Genomic DNA, 16,661 nt, shown 5'->3' on the forward strand with positions numbered 1-16,661 from the left:
CTCTTTAATACAACCACCTCTTAGGTCAGTATTACAACATTCTAATACTGAAAATAAAAACTTTTTATATTTGGGGCAATTACTGGAATGTTTAAACAAAAATGTCTTATTTTAATATGGACATGTCAGTAGATTCCAAGGTTATTGAAAATATTATCGGGAATAACTGGAAAGTGCTACAGGGTAATCAAGAGTTATGGAATACTGTTGGACCACATCTTGGTTTTGTGTATCATAAATCTGAATGTTTGAAAAATATGTTAGGTACCTGTGACACTGTTAGTAAAGCTAATAATAGTCAAAGGGACTATGGAATGTTTAAGTGTGGATTTTGTAAAACCTGTAGATTGATAAATGTTACGAAATGTATTTATTTTGAACATATGAGATATAATTTTTATATTAAAGAAAGGTATAACTGCAAAACATGTAGATTGGTGTACCTTGCTGTATGTTTTGGTTGCCCTGGTTTTTATGCAGGAATGACCACACATAGTTTAGAGGATCATATAAAGGAACATATGTATAGCATGAGAGTCAAAGATTCTAAAAATGCTTTGTTTAAACATTCCAGTAATTGCCCCAAATATAACATGTTTTTTAAAAGCCAAGAGGCACAAAGTTTTATAGGACTGTCTACTTTATTCAGTTTGTGCGCATTTTAATGGTTTTAAAATGTTTAAAATGTTAATTAGTTAATTGTTTAATTAGATTTATTTGATGTGTATATAAATGATGATGAAGTTGTTTTAATTTATTCTGAAGAAGTCTGCTGAGGAAAGTGTATTAAACGTATTTGGTGCTATTGTTGTGCTTCCTGTGCACATTTGTGGCTTTAGTGGTCATAGAGGTGGTGTTGTTTTTGTTTTAGTCCTTTTTTCACCATTTTACAGTTTTTGAAGTGTTCAAGTTTTTCTTGTTTTGCTATGACTGATGCCAGTGATGAACTACTTAATTTAAAAGTGAATCCTGTATTGGATGATTGTGACAATTATGGATTGAGTCCTACTAACTGCAGTGGAAGGTATACAAAAGACTTTAAAACTTTTGGTTTCCCCCCCAAAAAAATGGCAATTCCAATCTATCTAGTGGCAGCCTTTCAAGTTCTGAAGAAGATGTCCGAACAATCATTAATATGAATATCCCTAAGTGTTGCAGAAACCAATAAAGTCACGGAGTTTTCAGAAAAAACAGTGGCATCTCTGTTGGATTATAATTATAATCATTTTGAAAGTGATAACCAAGCTACTAGTAAACAAATCAATTATGATTTTGTGAACATCTGCAAACCCTAGAAAGAAGCCTTAGGAAATATAGGACTTTGTTAATTGAAAATAAATACCTAGAATGTTGCATCAAGTTGAAAATAGTTCCGAAAGGGGCTAAGACTGTATAACTACCCCAACAGAGTTAATTTAGGTGATTCCTTCCATGACCAGCTGGAAGATTTCTTTAATGACTCTGGACTGGAGTTGTTAAAACTGTTACAAAACCATAATAAGATGATTCTTGAAGAAATAAAAAAATGAAATCATTTCTTTAGATCAACTGGTGGTGGACACGATAATGCAAGAACATTGTCTGCAATAAGAATATGAACAAGTGGTTCTTAATGTGGAGAAGTATGAGAAATCTATTGTTATAAGAAAAAATAAAAAACTTCAACGGGACAAATTGGCCTATTCCAATACAACAGCTTATTCTGTTTTTCATGCTTCTGTTTCTGGTACAGTTAAATCTTATAATAAAAAACAGAAGTGTAGCTCCTTTAAACAGACTTAGTAGCTATTCTGTAATGATCAATACGCGAGAACAATGTCTCACATCTGAACGCGATGATGTGATAGAAGAAAAAACATCTGAAGGCATTTCTAGTGATGGAGAGAGTACTGATCAAGTGAACACAGAACAGAATGTAGAACTACCTTATCAGTTAAATGAATAAGTAGAAAGTTCTAATTCATTAAATGAAGGTAGTTCAAAAATGCGGACAGAACAAGAGGTGGGTGACCAAGAAAAAGTTAACTTTTTTAGATTGTTGAACTCATGAATACCTAGCAGGTATGATGTAAAAATATTTAATTTGTCCAACACTGTTTTCAATAATGATCACTTTCAAGTTTTGAAATATGGACTTAGCTTTGTCCCTAGTCATAGGGCCAGTGTTACTGAAGCTATTATACAGCTTAAGCTATTTACTCAAATAATTAATATGAATAATTTTTTCAATGATGTTCATTTAGATACTATGTATAAGAAACCCTCCACTTATAACCCTAGCTTGAATTTTACTGTTAAAATGTTTGAAGAATTATGTGAAAAAGACATTAGATCTGCTTTAATGGCTAAGACCAAAAACAAATATTATAATTTAAAGTCTAATAAAGTAAAAGCTGTTTATGAGTTACAGAACATGAAAGAACTATGGTTCATGAAAGCAGATGGGGGGAGTGATAATGAATAGTCACCAATACACTGAAAAGATGGCCTTTCATGTTGAATCGAATTGATGACTATGTAGAAGTAATGACAAGCGACATTTTTAAAATTTATAATATAGTTAGAAATCTTTTATATGAATTGTTAACTAACGGATATATTACAAAGAGTTTATTTGGTTTTATGAATGTGGAACATCCTAGAGTTGGTATTCTATTTGGGATACCCAAAAATACATCAATGTATTACTAACCCCTCTGTTTTGTTGCATAGTTTCTGCTTCCCATAGTGTTTGTGATGGAATAGCCATGTATTTGGATAGTTTATTTAATCCTTTGGTAAAAAACCTAAATTCCTGTTTAAGGGATTCTTGGGACTTTTTACGTTTGATCAGAGAATTTAATTCTACTTTTGATTATGGTTATGCAAATGTGAAATTTATCATATTAGATGTGAATTCTCTTTATACTTGTATACTGCATACTTAATGGTTAGAATTGTTGAATAGATATTTAACCAAATATACTAGCTTTTCTAGTGACAGTCCAAATCCACCATTCAATAAATAGTTTAATAGCTCAGGACATAAACAGCATAAATAGCAGAACAAAGCTTTTGAGTAAAATACTCTTCTTCAATGTTTAATAAAATTGTCCTACCATAGCACAAGCATATATGCAGCCACACAGCCAATCAAAGTGCAAACTTAATAATAGCAGCAATTGCATCCTTAAAGTGCCCCACATCTTATAAAAGTTCCCTTAAAACTGAGCCTCATTGAGGCTTATATTCTGTCATGTCTATCTTTTAAAATAGGTTTTATATTATTATTCACATTTAAACCTAGCACATGGTCAGCTCTAAAACATTAATCCATTTATATTCGGCCAACTCCATTTTATTTATTAAATCACCCCTATTTTTATTTTTAAACACAACTTGCAAGATTCTAAACTGGAATTTATGCTCCACCTGCAGTTGCTATATACTTAGCCAAAGCATTTGTAAGCACATTTCTATGAATGTTAGAACAATGTGCACTTATTCTCTCTTTTAGTTTTTTATTTGTTTTACGAATATAAAATCATTCGCAGCATACACAGTTAGCAAAATAAATCACATTTTCTGTGTTACATGTTCCAGCAGCTCCAAATTTGAATAGCTTTACAACTTTAATTGTTATTAAACTATATATTTAGACATTTGTGTTTTAGTTTCGACTTCTATGCTCAGTTATTATAAATTTATCTCTCCTTTCTTTTCTTCTCAAAATAAAAGATTTTCCACTGCTTAACTCCTCTAATGTTAAAACAATACTAGAACAGTAATTACTTCTATTCATTTAACTAGTTGTTTTTATAGTGTGTTCTTTATATTATATCAAATTATCCACCAATTATTTTGGTTTTATCTTTTCAATTTACATATTTCCCAATATTACCTCTCTTCACCAGACTATATTTATTTCACATCTCCAGTAACTATTCCCTTCATTTGTTGTACTTTTTATAAATTCTCATTTCTTTCCATAATAAATACTCCATATTTTGTACTTCCATAAAGTCTACCATCTCATTCATTTCCAGGTCAAAGTTACATCTTCAAAAAGTAAGCTAGTTAAGCTTTCTGCTTTAAATATATGCTTTAATACCCCTTTAAATGAGTGGACATGTAGTGCTATGTTATACCTGCATACGTATCTTTTGTGGAATTTAAAGCTATCAATTTCATCCATAGAATAAGATATATCCAAAATGTTAATTTCATCCATAGATTAACACAGTAAATTTCAAATTACAAGTGTGTGGTGTGGTGAGAATGTGGAAAAGTAAGAATTCAGTGTCAAAAGTAAGCTCTTCCACCCATCATCTTCATATCATCATCAACATTTCTAGATGTTCATTTTATAACACATCACTATTTCTACAGATGTGTATTGTTGTCCTTCCTGTCTAGAGAACTATGTTAACATAGGTGTTGTTAGTTAGGTAACCATAGCCACCCCAGACATTGATGGTAACAGTCATCATTAAACATAAACATAATTATTATAATTAAAGACACAATCCAACATAGAACATAATAGGTTCACTTTCATACAATAGGTTCACTTTCATGTACTATATATAATAGTACAACTAATTCATACTCCTCATAATTCCAATAGATGTACTGAAATGATGTCATAGCTAAATTGATGTAGTATAGAAAAGTTATTCATCTATTGAAGTAAATTCATAGAGAATTCATAGCATATCATGTATATATGCAGCAATATTTAGATATAGTAGTTTTGGCCCATTTTATTTACAAATTGCTATACCCATTTTTTTTCCTGTACACATAGGTCACATTGCTGGATGCTACACTACTATGGAGTTTGGATAGTCCATAAATAAATGGTATAGCCGGGTTACCATATATACAAATAATTATATGTCTAATGTTGTAATGAGCATGTCCTAATTCAGTATAGGGAATATATTACAAGGTACAAAGGGTATATGATTAATGAAAGTGAACCTATTATGTTCTATGTGTTGGATATGTCTTGAAATAATATATATGTATGTTTAATGATGACTATTTACCATCAATATCTGTGGGTATAATTACGCCATAATACAACTAATAACATAGTACAGCAGCTATGGATGGAACAACGATATATATCTCAAGATGAGATGTAAATAAAATGAAACACTTGTTTTAAAAGATTTGTGGATGATGTTTTCCTGTTATGTGGGTAGTAAAAGGACAGCTTATGCGAGTTAGCAGACTTAGTACAAAAGATGTAATTTTTGAGCTGGAAATGAATGAGATGGTAGACTCTTTATGGAAAGGGGCTATAATGAAGTTATAGTACAACAAATGAAGGGAATAGTTACTGGGTTATGGAAAGACACAGCCAGACCTTATTTGAGTGGTAAGGCTGATAATGATGTGGTGGAAAGAGCCAAACCAAATTGAACTATGGATAAATTGAATTATATGATGAAATATAATCAACACACAGGTCTTGTTAAGCAAATAATTAAAAAGAACTGGACTATACTTAGATCCAGTCAAGAAGTGGTTGATCTAGTAGGTGAGACACCACATTTTGTTTTTAAAAGAGAAAAGAATGTAAAGCAACATTTATGCTAGATGGATATAAGGAGAGATAATGTGCTACAAAAAAACATTAATAAATCTGGCACTAAACTGTGTTACAACTGCACACATTGTGCAGATATTAATATGGATTTAAGTTTTTTTGTATGTTTAAGTTTTTTATATGAAGTAAAAACTTTGATTGAAATGTTTAAAGCTGGGGGTATGATGAAAAATTATATGAAACAGCTTATCAGGTTTATCAAAAAAGAACAACATTTTATGGACTCATTTTAATTAGCAATTTGTCTATGACTAGAATGCTAAATTGCAATAATAAAATATATTATTTTAATATGGACATGTCGGTAGATTCCAAGGTTATTGAAAATATTATTGGGAATAACTGGAAAGTGCTACAGGGTAATCAAGAGTTATGGAATATTTTTGGACCATGTCCTGGTTTTGTGTATCATAAATCTAAATGTTTTAAAAATATGTTAGATACCTGTGACACTGTTAGTAAAGCTAATAATAGTCAATAATGTTTAACTGTGGATTTTGTAAAACCTGTAGATTTATAAATGTTACCAAATGTATTTATTTTGAACATATGAAATAGAATTTTTATATTAAAGAAAGGCACAACTGCAAAACATATAGATTGGTGTACCTTGCTGTATGTTCTAGTTGCCATAGTTTTTATGTAGGAATGACAACACATAGTTTTGAGGATCGTATAAAGGAACATATGCATAGCATTAGAGTTAAAGATTCCAAAAATGCTTTGTTTAAACATTCCAGTAATTTCCCCAAATATAAAAAGTTTTTATTTTCAGTATTAGAATGCTGTAATACTGACCTAAGAAGTGGTTGTATTGAAGAACAATTGTTAATTCTTGAAACTAAATGGCAAGTTAAGTTGAATTTATATATGCCCCCTGGTTTGAATGAAAATGTTAATATAAAATGTTTTTTGAAATCCAAGAGGCACAAAGTTTTATAGGACTGCCTACTTTATTCAGATTGTAAGCATTTTAATGATTTTAAGTATGTTCTTTAAAACGTTTAAAATGTTAATTAGTTAATTGTTTAGTTGGATTTATGTGATGTATATATAAATGATGATGTTGTTTTAGTTTATTTTGAAAAAGTCTGCTGACGAAAGCATATTAAACATATTTGTCTCTATTGTTGTGTTTCCTGTGGACATTTGTGGCTTTAGTGGTCATAGCAGTGGTGGTGTTTTTAATTTATTAAATAGTATTGAACAACTATTAAGATAAATTAGGTTGCAGAGAAGTGAACAGAATCATTTTTCAAATATCATTAACATGTTTAGCTCTCAAATGGAAATACAGATGTGCTTCCACCTACTTGGCAAAGAGATGAATATACAAGTTTTACTCCAACACTTTGTGAATTTAAGGCCATTATATTTCAGTAAGTAGGTTATGGAAGGAGTGCTTTTTCCATTTTCTGGATGAGAATGTTTTCTCCAACTGTGACACTGGTTTTGGGATAAGAATGAGGCACCATGCAATGCCACATTTATTTGATCTTATAGGATGCCTTCTAGGAGGTAAGTGTAGTGCTCAGGGATAAGGCTGGGAGCTAACCATATACCAATATATTTCAAATGGATAACCTATTGCTTTTGTGGACCAATTGTGTCAAGAATCTTGGACAGTTAGGACTCAGAAATTTCTTTGTGTTGCAAAGAGCAGTGAGTAGACACTGGAGGCAGAGAGCATCTATCTTTTAAATATTATGACATTTTACCATCTTGTCGTCTTGTCGGACTATTAACAAATCATTAGCAAAGACAATATCATTCTGACCAGGGCATTCACTGTAGTGACTATTTAAGAAAAGAGAAAAGATTGGTGATCCCAAACTTTACCCTCTGGGGCCCTTAGGTTTACTAAATCAACTTTAGAACATTCATGGTTAAATAAATTGGAGTACCAGCTAGATAGTCTTTAAACAGTTAATGGAACCATCAGCAAAGCTTACATCTTACATCAACAACAGTAAATGATTCACCTAGTCAAAGGCATAGTTTCTGTTTGTAAACAAAACTCCTTTCATCTGACCTTTCCCATTTTGTGTGGTAGGTCATAATGCAATGTGGTTGACATATCTTCTGAAGAATCCATGCAGTAATTGTGCTATTTTTCAAGAGACTCAAATAAATACTTCTATATAAGTCTGAGTAGGATCTTAGAATCCATTGAGATGTTACAGACTGAGCTAGGATATGAGAGGTCTGTGGGTTATGATGTTTTCAGAAGTGGTTTTATGCTGTATGTTTCCTGACAAATGGGGATAACTTTTTATTTTGATAGGCACTACTGGTGAAGTTCAAACCAAAAAGTACCAGTCTAGCAATTGAAAAAGTTAATTTACTAAAAAAATATTTTCTTCATTCTAATCAGGAACAAGCACTAACTTTAGCAAGCAAAAATCCAAATAGCAAGTGATATATAGCCAGGGAACAAGGAAAAGCAGACCCGTTTGGTGCTTTAATTTTCTATGCAGTGAAATAATGGTTGGCAACATTACACCTTACATCATTTGATTCTTCATTTCAGTTCTCATCAAATGTGCCATCTGTGTAAAGTCTGCACGTTCCCTTGTGTTTATATGTTTTTTTTTGTTTTAGTACACTGATTTCCACTTTTGAGCTGTCAAACTGCTTAACTGCCCAAACGTGTGGGTGTCATCTGTGAATGAATATGTGCATTTATATATGTGTGTGTGTGTGTGTGTGTGTGTGTGTGTGTGTGTGTGTGTGTGTGTGTGTGTGTGTGTGTGTGTAAGTGCGTGTGCATGTACGTGTGTGTGTGTGTGTGTGTGTGTGTGTGTGCGTGTGCGTGTGCGTGTGCGTGTGTGTGTGTGTGTGTGTGTGTGTGTGTGTGTGTGTGTGTGTCCTACAATAGGGTTGAATCCATTGTAGGAGTTTACCTGCCTTGAGTCCACTGAATACCAGGACAGGCTTCAGGTCTCCTGTGACCCTGAATTAGATTAAGACATTAATCATAGAATGAATAAATGAACTGAATGGTCAGACACTTCTAATGTACAGGTTTTAAGCTGCTCAGCCTAAACTTACTATCTCACTTTACAGATGTGGAATATTTTCATTTAACTATAACATCTAACAATAATTTATGTCATATCCCATGAACATTCCAGCATGAAATGTAATTACTGATCAATATCCTCACAGGGCACAGGCAGTATTTCTTCAAATTGCAGAGGTCCATCTGTTTGTTTCAGTGAATGTTTAACAACTGGATATTCTGGCATTATTTCTCAAAGACTACTTCTAGCATATTGTATATAAAAAATATAATAAAACTTACGTATGCTACACCTTTTTCCTTTCCAGCCAGATGGGCAAGAGCAAATGTTTGGCCTGACACACTTTCCTCCATTCATACAAATGGGATCACAAACACCTACAAAAAGTGAAAACATAATTAGATGTCACTGTTTTGTGTGTTAATGCCCTTCCAGAGATGACCCATGAATATTCTATAAAACATTTTCTGTCTTTCAAGATATGTATGTAGTCCAATTATTTCTGTATTGTATAAATACAGGACTGTGTTATGTCTTCTCTATGGTTTGAAAGTTTCCTGTCTAACAGAACTTTTGTAGTATGGAGCAATAAATACTGTTGTGAGAAGGTAATATTTCTAGTGTGTTCCCCAAGGATCAGTACTAAATTTTTTGTTATTTTCCCTATTCTTAAATTACCTCGCATTTAATTTATACCCTATGACCTGTACCCTTTAAGAAGAAGAAATTGTCACAAATTCAAAGAAGTTCAACTACTAAACTACAACTCTTTCTACAAGATTTATACTTTGTGTGGAATTCCTGACTGCTAACAATTGATGAGAATCAGTCAAAAATACAACATAATGATGATTGACACTCAAAAATATTAATAATAATATCTTGTGCCTCCCAAAAGTAATGATGGGACCAGCAAGTCTACCCATTCCCCTTATTATAACCCAAAAGTATTTGGGGGATACTACTAGAACAAACCTTTATCTTTAACAAACACACAGAAGCACAATAAATAAAACTCTCAGCTAAAGGTATCATACAAAGTTTCTCACCTCTTAACCACAAAAACTAGGCAATTGATTGTCTTTAATCTAGTGCTGCCAAGGCTAGAGGATGCATTCCCGCTTACTGTATTAAAGTCACACAGAAATACCAACCTTCAATGGACAGCAGAAAACAATTCTAAGGATTATTCACTTATTGCTACACAGAAAACGCCTCTATTTAACCATCCATGATACTAAGTGACTTCCTGTTAAAGAAGTGACTTCCTGTCAAAGACAGAGCAATGTCATTGTGAATACCCTGATGTATAGATTACTTAACAACAGGTATTACCCACCACGTAAAAACTGCTGATTCATTAAGAATAGCAGTTAGAAACGTAGGATAATGATAGCATGTAATTAGTTAGACACCCATACACAATTGCCATATCTTACATAGTCTTCTATTAAATTGCTCCTTCAGACTGGAATGCCTTGCCTGAAATTTACAAAGCTAAATCAAAGATTAAAAAGGTCACCCAGACAAACCAATAAAACTACAAGAAAAACCTAGCCAAGCTAGAGTTTTCAGTGTGATACCTGAAACCTCCTGTAAAAGACACCCATGGGATATATGCAAATAACCCTTTAAGGGCATCAGCTGTTTCAGCTATATGGCTTCTGAATATCCCTGACTTTTTAAAATTTTTTAAGTCTTTATGGATACACTCAGACCAATAAAGTCAAACACCACTAGCTGCAGACATGCATGTTTTGGCCTTCTTATGACTTCATCAGCATAGCATAAGTGAACTGTTTGTCCATACTTTATGTCAAGCAAGGGAAAAAAATTATACTGTATATATCATTACAGATTATGTGCAATGTTTTTACATGCATCTTCCTGCTTGCAAACACTCTTTTAAAATGCTTACTTTTATAACTCCCACCAAATACAGAAGGTTAATAGATATGGTTCTAGCTATCATGCATTCATATTAATATGTTAACAGGAAATACTTATCTCATTAATTGTAAAGGATAATGGATTAGAGAGAAAATTTTTAATCGTCAACAAGTTAAATTAACAGCTTGTCAAATTTGCTTTTTCCCTAACTGTTAATTTAACAGGTTGAGTACTAACAGACTGCTTTCTGATCCATTATTCATTACAGTTAAACTCGACTACTATTTGGCCAGTCATATACTGCTAGCATGTTAGTAGCTCAATTAAACTTCTGCATTTGGTAGGAGTCTTATAAGTTTTTAAAGTGCTCATAAGTAAAAAATGAGTTTTTAAATAGAGGCATGCTCTTTTGTATCAGGACAGAAACACATGGAATGTTGTTGACAATCTAAGTTTTGTGCTGATTAGTTATACATATCAGGTGGCTTATGTTAGGTCAGTGACTACTTTACTATAATTTTCTTGATACCTTTGTCTCCGTCTGGCTGAACATTAACCTCTCTATGTCTACTACCATTGGTCCTTTTTACCTTATTGACCCCAGACCTACCTTCTGGGTCTGGGACAGCTCCATTAGTGGATTGGGAAGGGGAGCTAGATCAGAACAAAACAGACAGCAGCATTACATAAATTGTCTTTTATGTCAGGGGATTTCTTTTGTATGCCCTAAATGGCTGCAGCTACTCATATCATGTGCATATTTGCATGCGGCATCAGTTAGATTAAATCACCATTTGTGCTAAATTTTAAATGCAATCTGTTACACAGTTATGGCATTACTCTCATCACTAAGGGTATGTCGAATTTCAGGAAGAATCTGCACCTTTCTTCTCAGAGTGGGTGACAAAAGACTGGTTATTTGTATCACCCCTGCCTGGCTCCTCCATTGCCTGACATGCTAATTAAAGTAAAGCCAAGTAGGTCACTGTCATGGCTGCAGCCCTCTATGCTACAAGGTCAGAGAATGATGGTGGTTTTTGATAGTGTTAAAAAATGGTATATAGACAGGGTGGGAATATGGATTGGTGAGACTAGGGCCCTAAGATGCTTTATAAAGAAGCAACCAATTTTTTGACCATGCATGTAACAGAACATGTTTCAGTGCGGGAAAGTGTCCTGCAGTTAGTACAGAAGATTAAGGCTATAAACGGAGAATGAGATAATTCTTGTAGTCCGTCCGGGGTTTGACTAATTCCATCAGCCACCATTTATCTATTGTGTGACTTTGATCAAGTCAGTTAACCAGACATCTCTCTCTGTTCTCCACTGAAAAGGGATACTTGTATACAGTGGCCTTACATAATTAACAAATAAAAATAACACAAAAGATAAGTCTTGTATCAGCTGTGTAACCTTGGCCACAGTGGAACCTTATGTACTCTCTAGGCTAAGAAATGTAAGTGAAATGTTTCAACATTCAGCAAATGAGCATTTGGTAGTATAGTTTACATGCCCTTTCTGATCACAGTGAAGGCATATGGCCATATTTCTTGGATGTGCTACAACAGCTCTTTACTTTGTATTTGTAGAGTGAGATTTATGTCCACATTGTCAGCAAAATGTTGAATGCATTCAAGATGGCTTTAGGACTATTACTACAAAACAAACTGTAGAACTACTATAAAACAAAAAATAGCCAAGGCTAAAAGGTACAAAAAAGAATTTAATGTGACAGTAAGTGCTTTCGTGGGCACACATACTTCACATTCTTCAGACTGTTCAACACAACTAATACACCACATTTAAATAGCTAACAAAATAAGCACAAGAAAGTCAGGTGTTTAAAAAGGTCCAATGGGACTTAGAAAACAATCAAACAGCATATAGCTAAAATACAGCTTATAAAATGTTTAAATACAGATATAGTATAAAATCTGAAATTACCAAGAAACTGTATGTCCCTAAACTACATCAGTTTATACAAAATGCACATTCTAAAGGTAAAATTAACATTCTAAAGATAAACATACTATCTTATCAAATGTCTTAGTTTTAGAATGCAAGCTATTGAGCATGTATCATTTAACGTTGGGTATTTGAAGGCATTTAGTCTGAGCTGACAATATAAGTTTTGCTGCTCTAGCCATAAAGAAAATGGTCCTCCTCTAATATGAGAATAGATCAGGTCAATAATCCTAAAGGATATGAAGTATATGCTTATCTAAGACATTCTCACTTTCCTGTTCCTAATAGCATATTGATGTTCATATATGCATTCCTTAACTTTCCTATCCATTTTACCTATATAGAAACCTAAGCAGAAATTACACTTAGCTAAGTATATGCACCCCTTAGAATTGCAGTTATACCTCCCCTTGAAAACAATATTTGTATTATTAACTTGGCACAAGGAACCAGTATCTATGAATCTGCAAAAATTGCAGGCTTCACATTTAAACATACCCTTAGTCTTCGGGGTTTGTAACATGTTACCTAAGAGGTACTTCAAATTGCTGCCCCTCCTAAATACAATATTGGGAGTGAGGGGCAATCTTTTCCGCACAATCTCATCCGCAATAACAAAATTCCAATTTCTCTCCAAAATGTTCTTAATATAATATGCATCACAACTAAAAGTGGTGATGAATGAGAAAGAAAAGTCAGGGCTATGGCACTTTTTGTAATGTTGCGTATTATATTAAGAATATTTTGGAGAGAAATTGGAATTTTATTATTGCTGATGAGATTGTGCAGAAAAGATTGCCCCTCACTTCCAGTATTGTATTTAGGAGGGGCAGCAATTTGAAGTACCTCTTAGGTAACAACATGTTACAAACCCCGAAGACTAAGGGTATGTTTAAATGTGAAGCCTGCAATTTTTGCAGATTCATAGATACTGGTTCCTTGTGCAAAGTTAATAATACAAATATTGTTTGCAAGGGGAGGTATAACTGCAATTCTAAGGGGTGTGTGTACTTAGCTAAGTGTAATTCCTGCTTAGGTTTCTATATAGGTAAGATGGACGGGAAACTTAAGGAACGCATATATGAACCTCAATATGCTATTAGGAACAGGAAAGCTGAGAATGCCTTAGCTAAGCATATACTTAATAAACCTGGCCATTCATTCTCATTTGGGATTATTGACCAGATCTGTTCTCATATTAGGGAAGGACCATTTTCTTTATGGCTAGAGCAGCGAGACTTATATTGGCAGCTCAGACTAGATGCCTTCAAATACCCAGGGTTAAATGATACATGCTCAATAGCTTGCATTTTAAAACTAAGACATTTTATGAGATAGTAATTTTATCTTTAGAATGTTATTTTTACCTTTAGAATGTGCATTTTGTATAACTAATGTAGTTTAGGGACATACAGTTTCTTGGTAATTTCAGATTTTATACTATATCTATATTTAAAATTTTTATAAGCTGTATTTTAATTATATGTTGTTTGATTGTTTTCTAAGTCCCATTGGACATTTTTGATCACCTGACTTTCTTGTGCTTATTTTGTTAGCTATTTAAATATGGTGTATTAGTTTTGTTGAACAGTCTGAAGAAGTGGATATATGTGTGCCCACAAAAGCGCTGTCACATTAAATTATTTTTTGTACTTTTTAGCCTTGGCTATTTTTTGTTTTATGGCTTTAGGACTATATCAAGAGTGTGCATCTAGTCTCCCCTCCTGCACAAAATTTTAATGGACAGGATATCAATATCCAGCCAAGGTTTGGGGATTGTCCAGTCTGAAGAATGAGAGTTGCAGCTTGTTGATTTTCAAGCAATGTTATTCTCTTGGAAACGAGTGATGGCGGTGTTTACCATGTACTGGAGAGGTACAATGGTGACCATGGCTGGGATGAAGACTAGGATCTCCAAATCAGAGGTTATTGATCTCATTGAAAAATGTGTATTATTCTTTACATTTGAGATGTGGAAGCCATCTTCAGTAGATAACCTTAAGTACCCAGGTGTCTTGTTCATAACTGATGGTAACGAGGGCTGGAAGACTGACCAGCAGATGGATATAACAGCAGCAGGACAACAGGTGTTGTCAAACCGTGGTTATGGAATGACAATTGAATTACAGAATGACAACATCATTTTACTGCTCATTTTGTGCCCTCATCCTCACCTTTAGTCACAAGCTTTGGGTAGTGAAAAAATGACAGTCCTAAGCATGCTGAAAACAGGAATTGAGTCTATTACAAGGCTACTGAACATACTCTGTATTACAGACTGTAGACCTCAGTCATTTGGGAGGGTCTCAGAGCAGTAATGGTGCTCTCTGGATCTAGCAGAAGTAATTAGGATGGCCTGAGCATCTGGTGTGGATGCCACCCTCATACTTTTTAGTGATGGTGTGCAAAGCAAGGCCCACTGGAAGGAAGATCTGGGCCTGATTCAGGGTGTTTTGGAGAGATTATATCTTACAGCATTTCAAAGGGCATCTGGGGTCCTACAGGATGAACTGGGGACAGATGCTGGGGATAAGAAAGTCTGAAATGCCCTTTATAACGTGATACAACCTTGGACATCATAAGGTCAAGCAATTTAAAATGATGGGTAGGTAATTTACATTTTACCTGATTCTTTACACTACTATAACTATCATCAGGCTAAGTGATGTTGAAAATGGATGGACTGACATTTTTAATCTAGCCACTTCTTTATACCACCTTAGCCATCATCAGAATAGGTTAGAAAATAGATGAGTATGTGTTTTACAATATAACCTCTGCTTTAATATAACCATTTCCACTTTTCTTCTACAGGCTGTAATGATGTTTTTACAAACCACACATTGCATTTGTTATCAAAAATGATTTTGGAGCAAAACAAGTCTGACATTCTTTACAACGCGTCCATGACTAACATGCCACATTACTGAATGCTGCAAGGATCTGATTTACAGGTATAAATATCTGTGTGCCATGAAGTTTTGATACCTGGGTGACTTCCTCATACAGAATACCTCATGAAGGTAGTTTGATAATAGACAACAGGAAAAGAAAACACACAGACAATATTAATTCTAAACTACTATAGGTGTCTGGCTGGGCACTCATTTCGTACCCCCTTCTCTCCCAAGCAGTTATAGTGATGGCAGAATATAAAGCTTAGGAGGCTCTGGTATCACAAACTGGTTCTCTTTATATTACAAAATTTTGTTGCAGAACATCTTAATTTTCACAGTTTCATAAAACAATGGAGAGAATATGCATTATATGCAGCTGTGAAATTAGACAGTGTTATCTGTACTTACTTTTCTGGCATCTCTTTCCAGTGTAACCATCAGGGCAGGAACAAACATTGTTTCTCATGCAGTGACCACCATTTTTGCAAGGTGGACTACACACAGCTTTAAATAAGAACAAATGGACAAAATATTTAAGGGCCATATATGGTTAATTTGTATTTTTCTACTTAATATTGTATTCTGTTAGTCTTCTTATATGACAAAATTCACATTCAAGCTTCAAATACAGAGGACAACTCTTCGAGAATCCATTTGATCAAAAACATACTTGGAATTTAATTTTAATCTATATACTTTTGACCTGTAATTCAAATTGTTAAAATCTTTAATTTTATAATACTGTAGTTTAACAGAAAAAATAATATTATTAGTCTTTGTACTGTATTCACATTACATTAAAATATTAATATAAAATATATAATTACTAAAAATCAGTTATACAGATCTGAAAATATGCATTGTCAGAAAAAAGTACACTTCTCACGTTTGTCTAACCAACATATACTAATGCCAGCTGACACAGGCAAAAACAGCATCCTATCCAAGTATTGTGGGGGCCTTGACTTTGCTGTCAAAAAGGTATTCAAAGCAGAAGGCAAAAGCACATTATTTTTACATTTTTTTTTTGCTTCCTTCTCTATACCTGGCCATCAAAGCTTCATCCTTGTTTTACCACTGACTTGGTTGTGTCCCTCAAAGGTAGAACCTTACTGCCTATTTGTTCTTCCATGGGTGAGGGTCAACTGTACCAGAAGTGGTGCCACTATTTACAGTGAGACCAGTGGTTTTCTGACTTAGTCTTAATGACTTCCATACCCAAACCTATTGTTGCTTCTGGGGTTGGTCAAGCAATGATCAGTCAATTGCATTGCATGCATATCTCTCAAG

The 16,661-nt window shown here is 33.8% G+C and overlaps 1 protein-coding gene across 1 annotated transcript in view; it reads right to left on the reverse strand.

The window, feature by feature from the left end:
- VWDE (von Willebrand factor D and EGF domains) overlaps positions 1 to 16,661 on the reverse strand; it is a 740,920-nt gene that overhangs the window by 86,546 nt on the left and 637,713 nt on the right. Inside the window, exons 25-26 of the mRNA XM_044066200.1 lie at positions 15,780 to 15,875; positions 8,901 to 8,996 (exon numbers count right to left, since the gene is read on the reverse strand). Of these exons, the coding sequence (XP_043922135.1) occupies positions 8,901 to 8,996; positions 15,780 to 15,875 (192 nt within the window). The remainder of the gene's footprint in view (positions 1 to 8,900; positions 8,997 to 15,779; positions 15,876 to 16,661) is intronic.

This window comes from Protopterus annectens, chromosome 3.part1 (assembly GCF_019279795.1).
Source record: "Protopterus annectens isolate FY-2018-M chromosome 3.part1, PAN1.0, whole genome shotgun sequence".
Classification (NCBI taxonomy): domain Eukaryota; kingdom Metazoa; phylum Chordata; order Ceratodontiformes; family Protopteridae; genus Protopterus; species Protopterus annectens.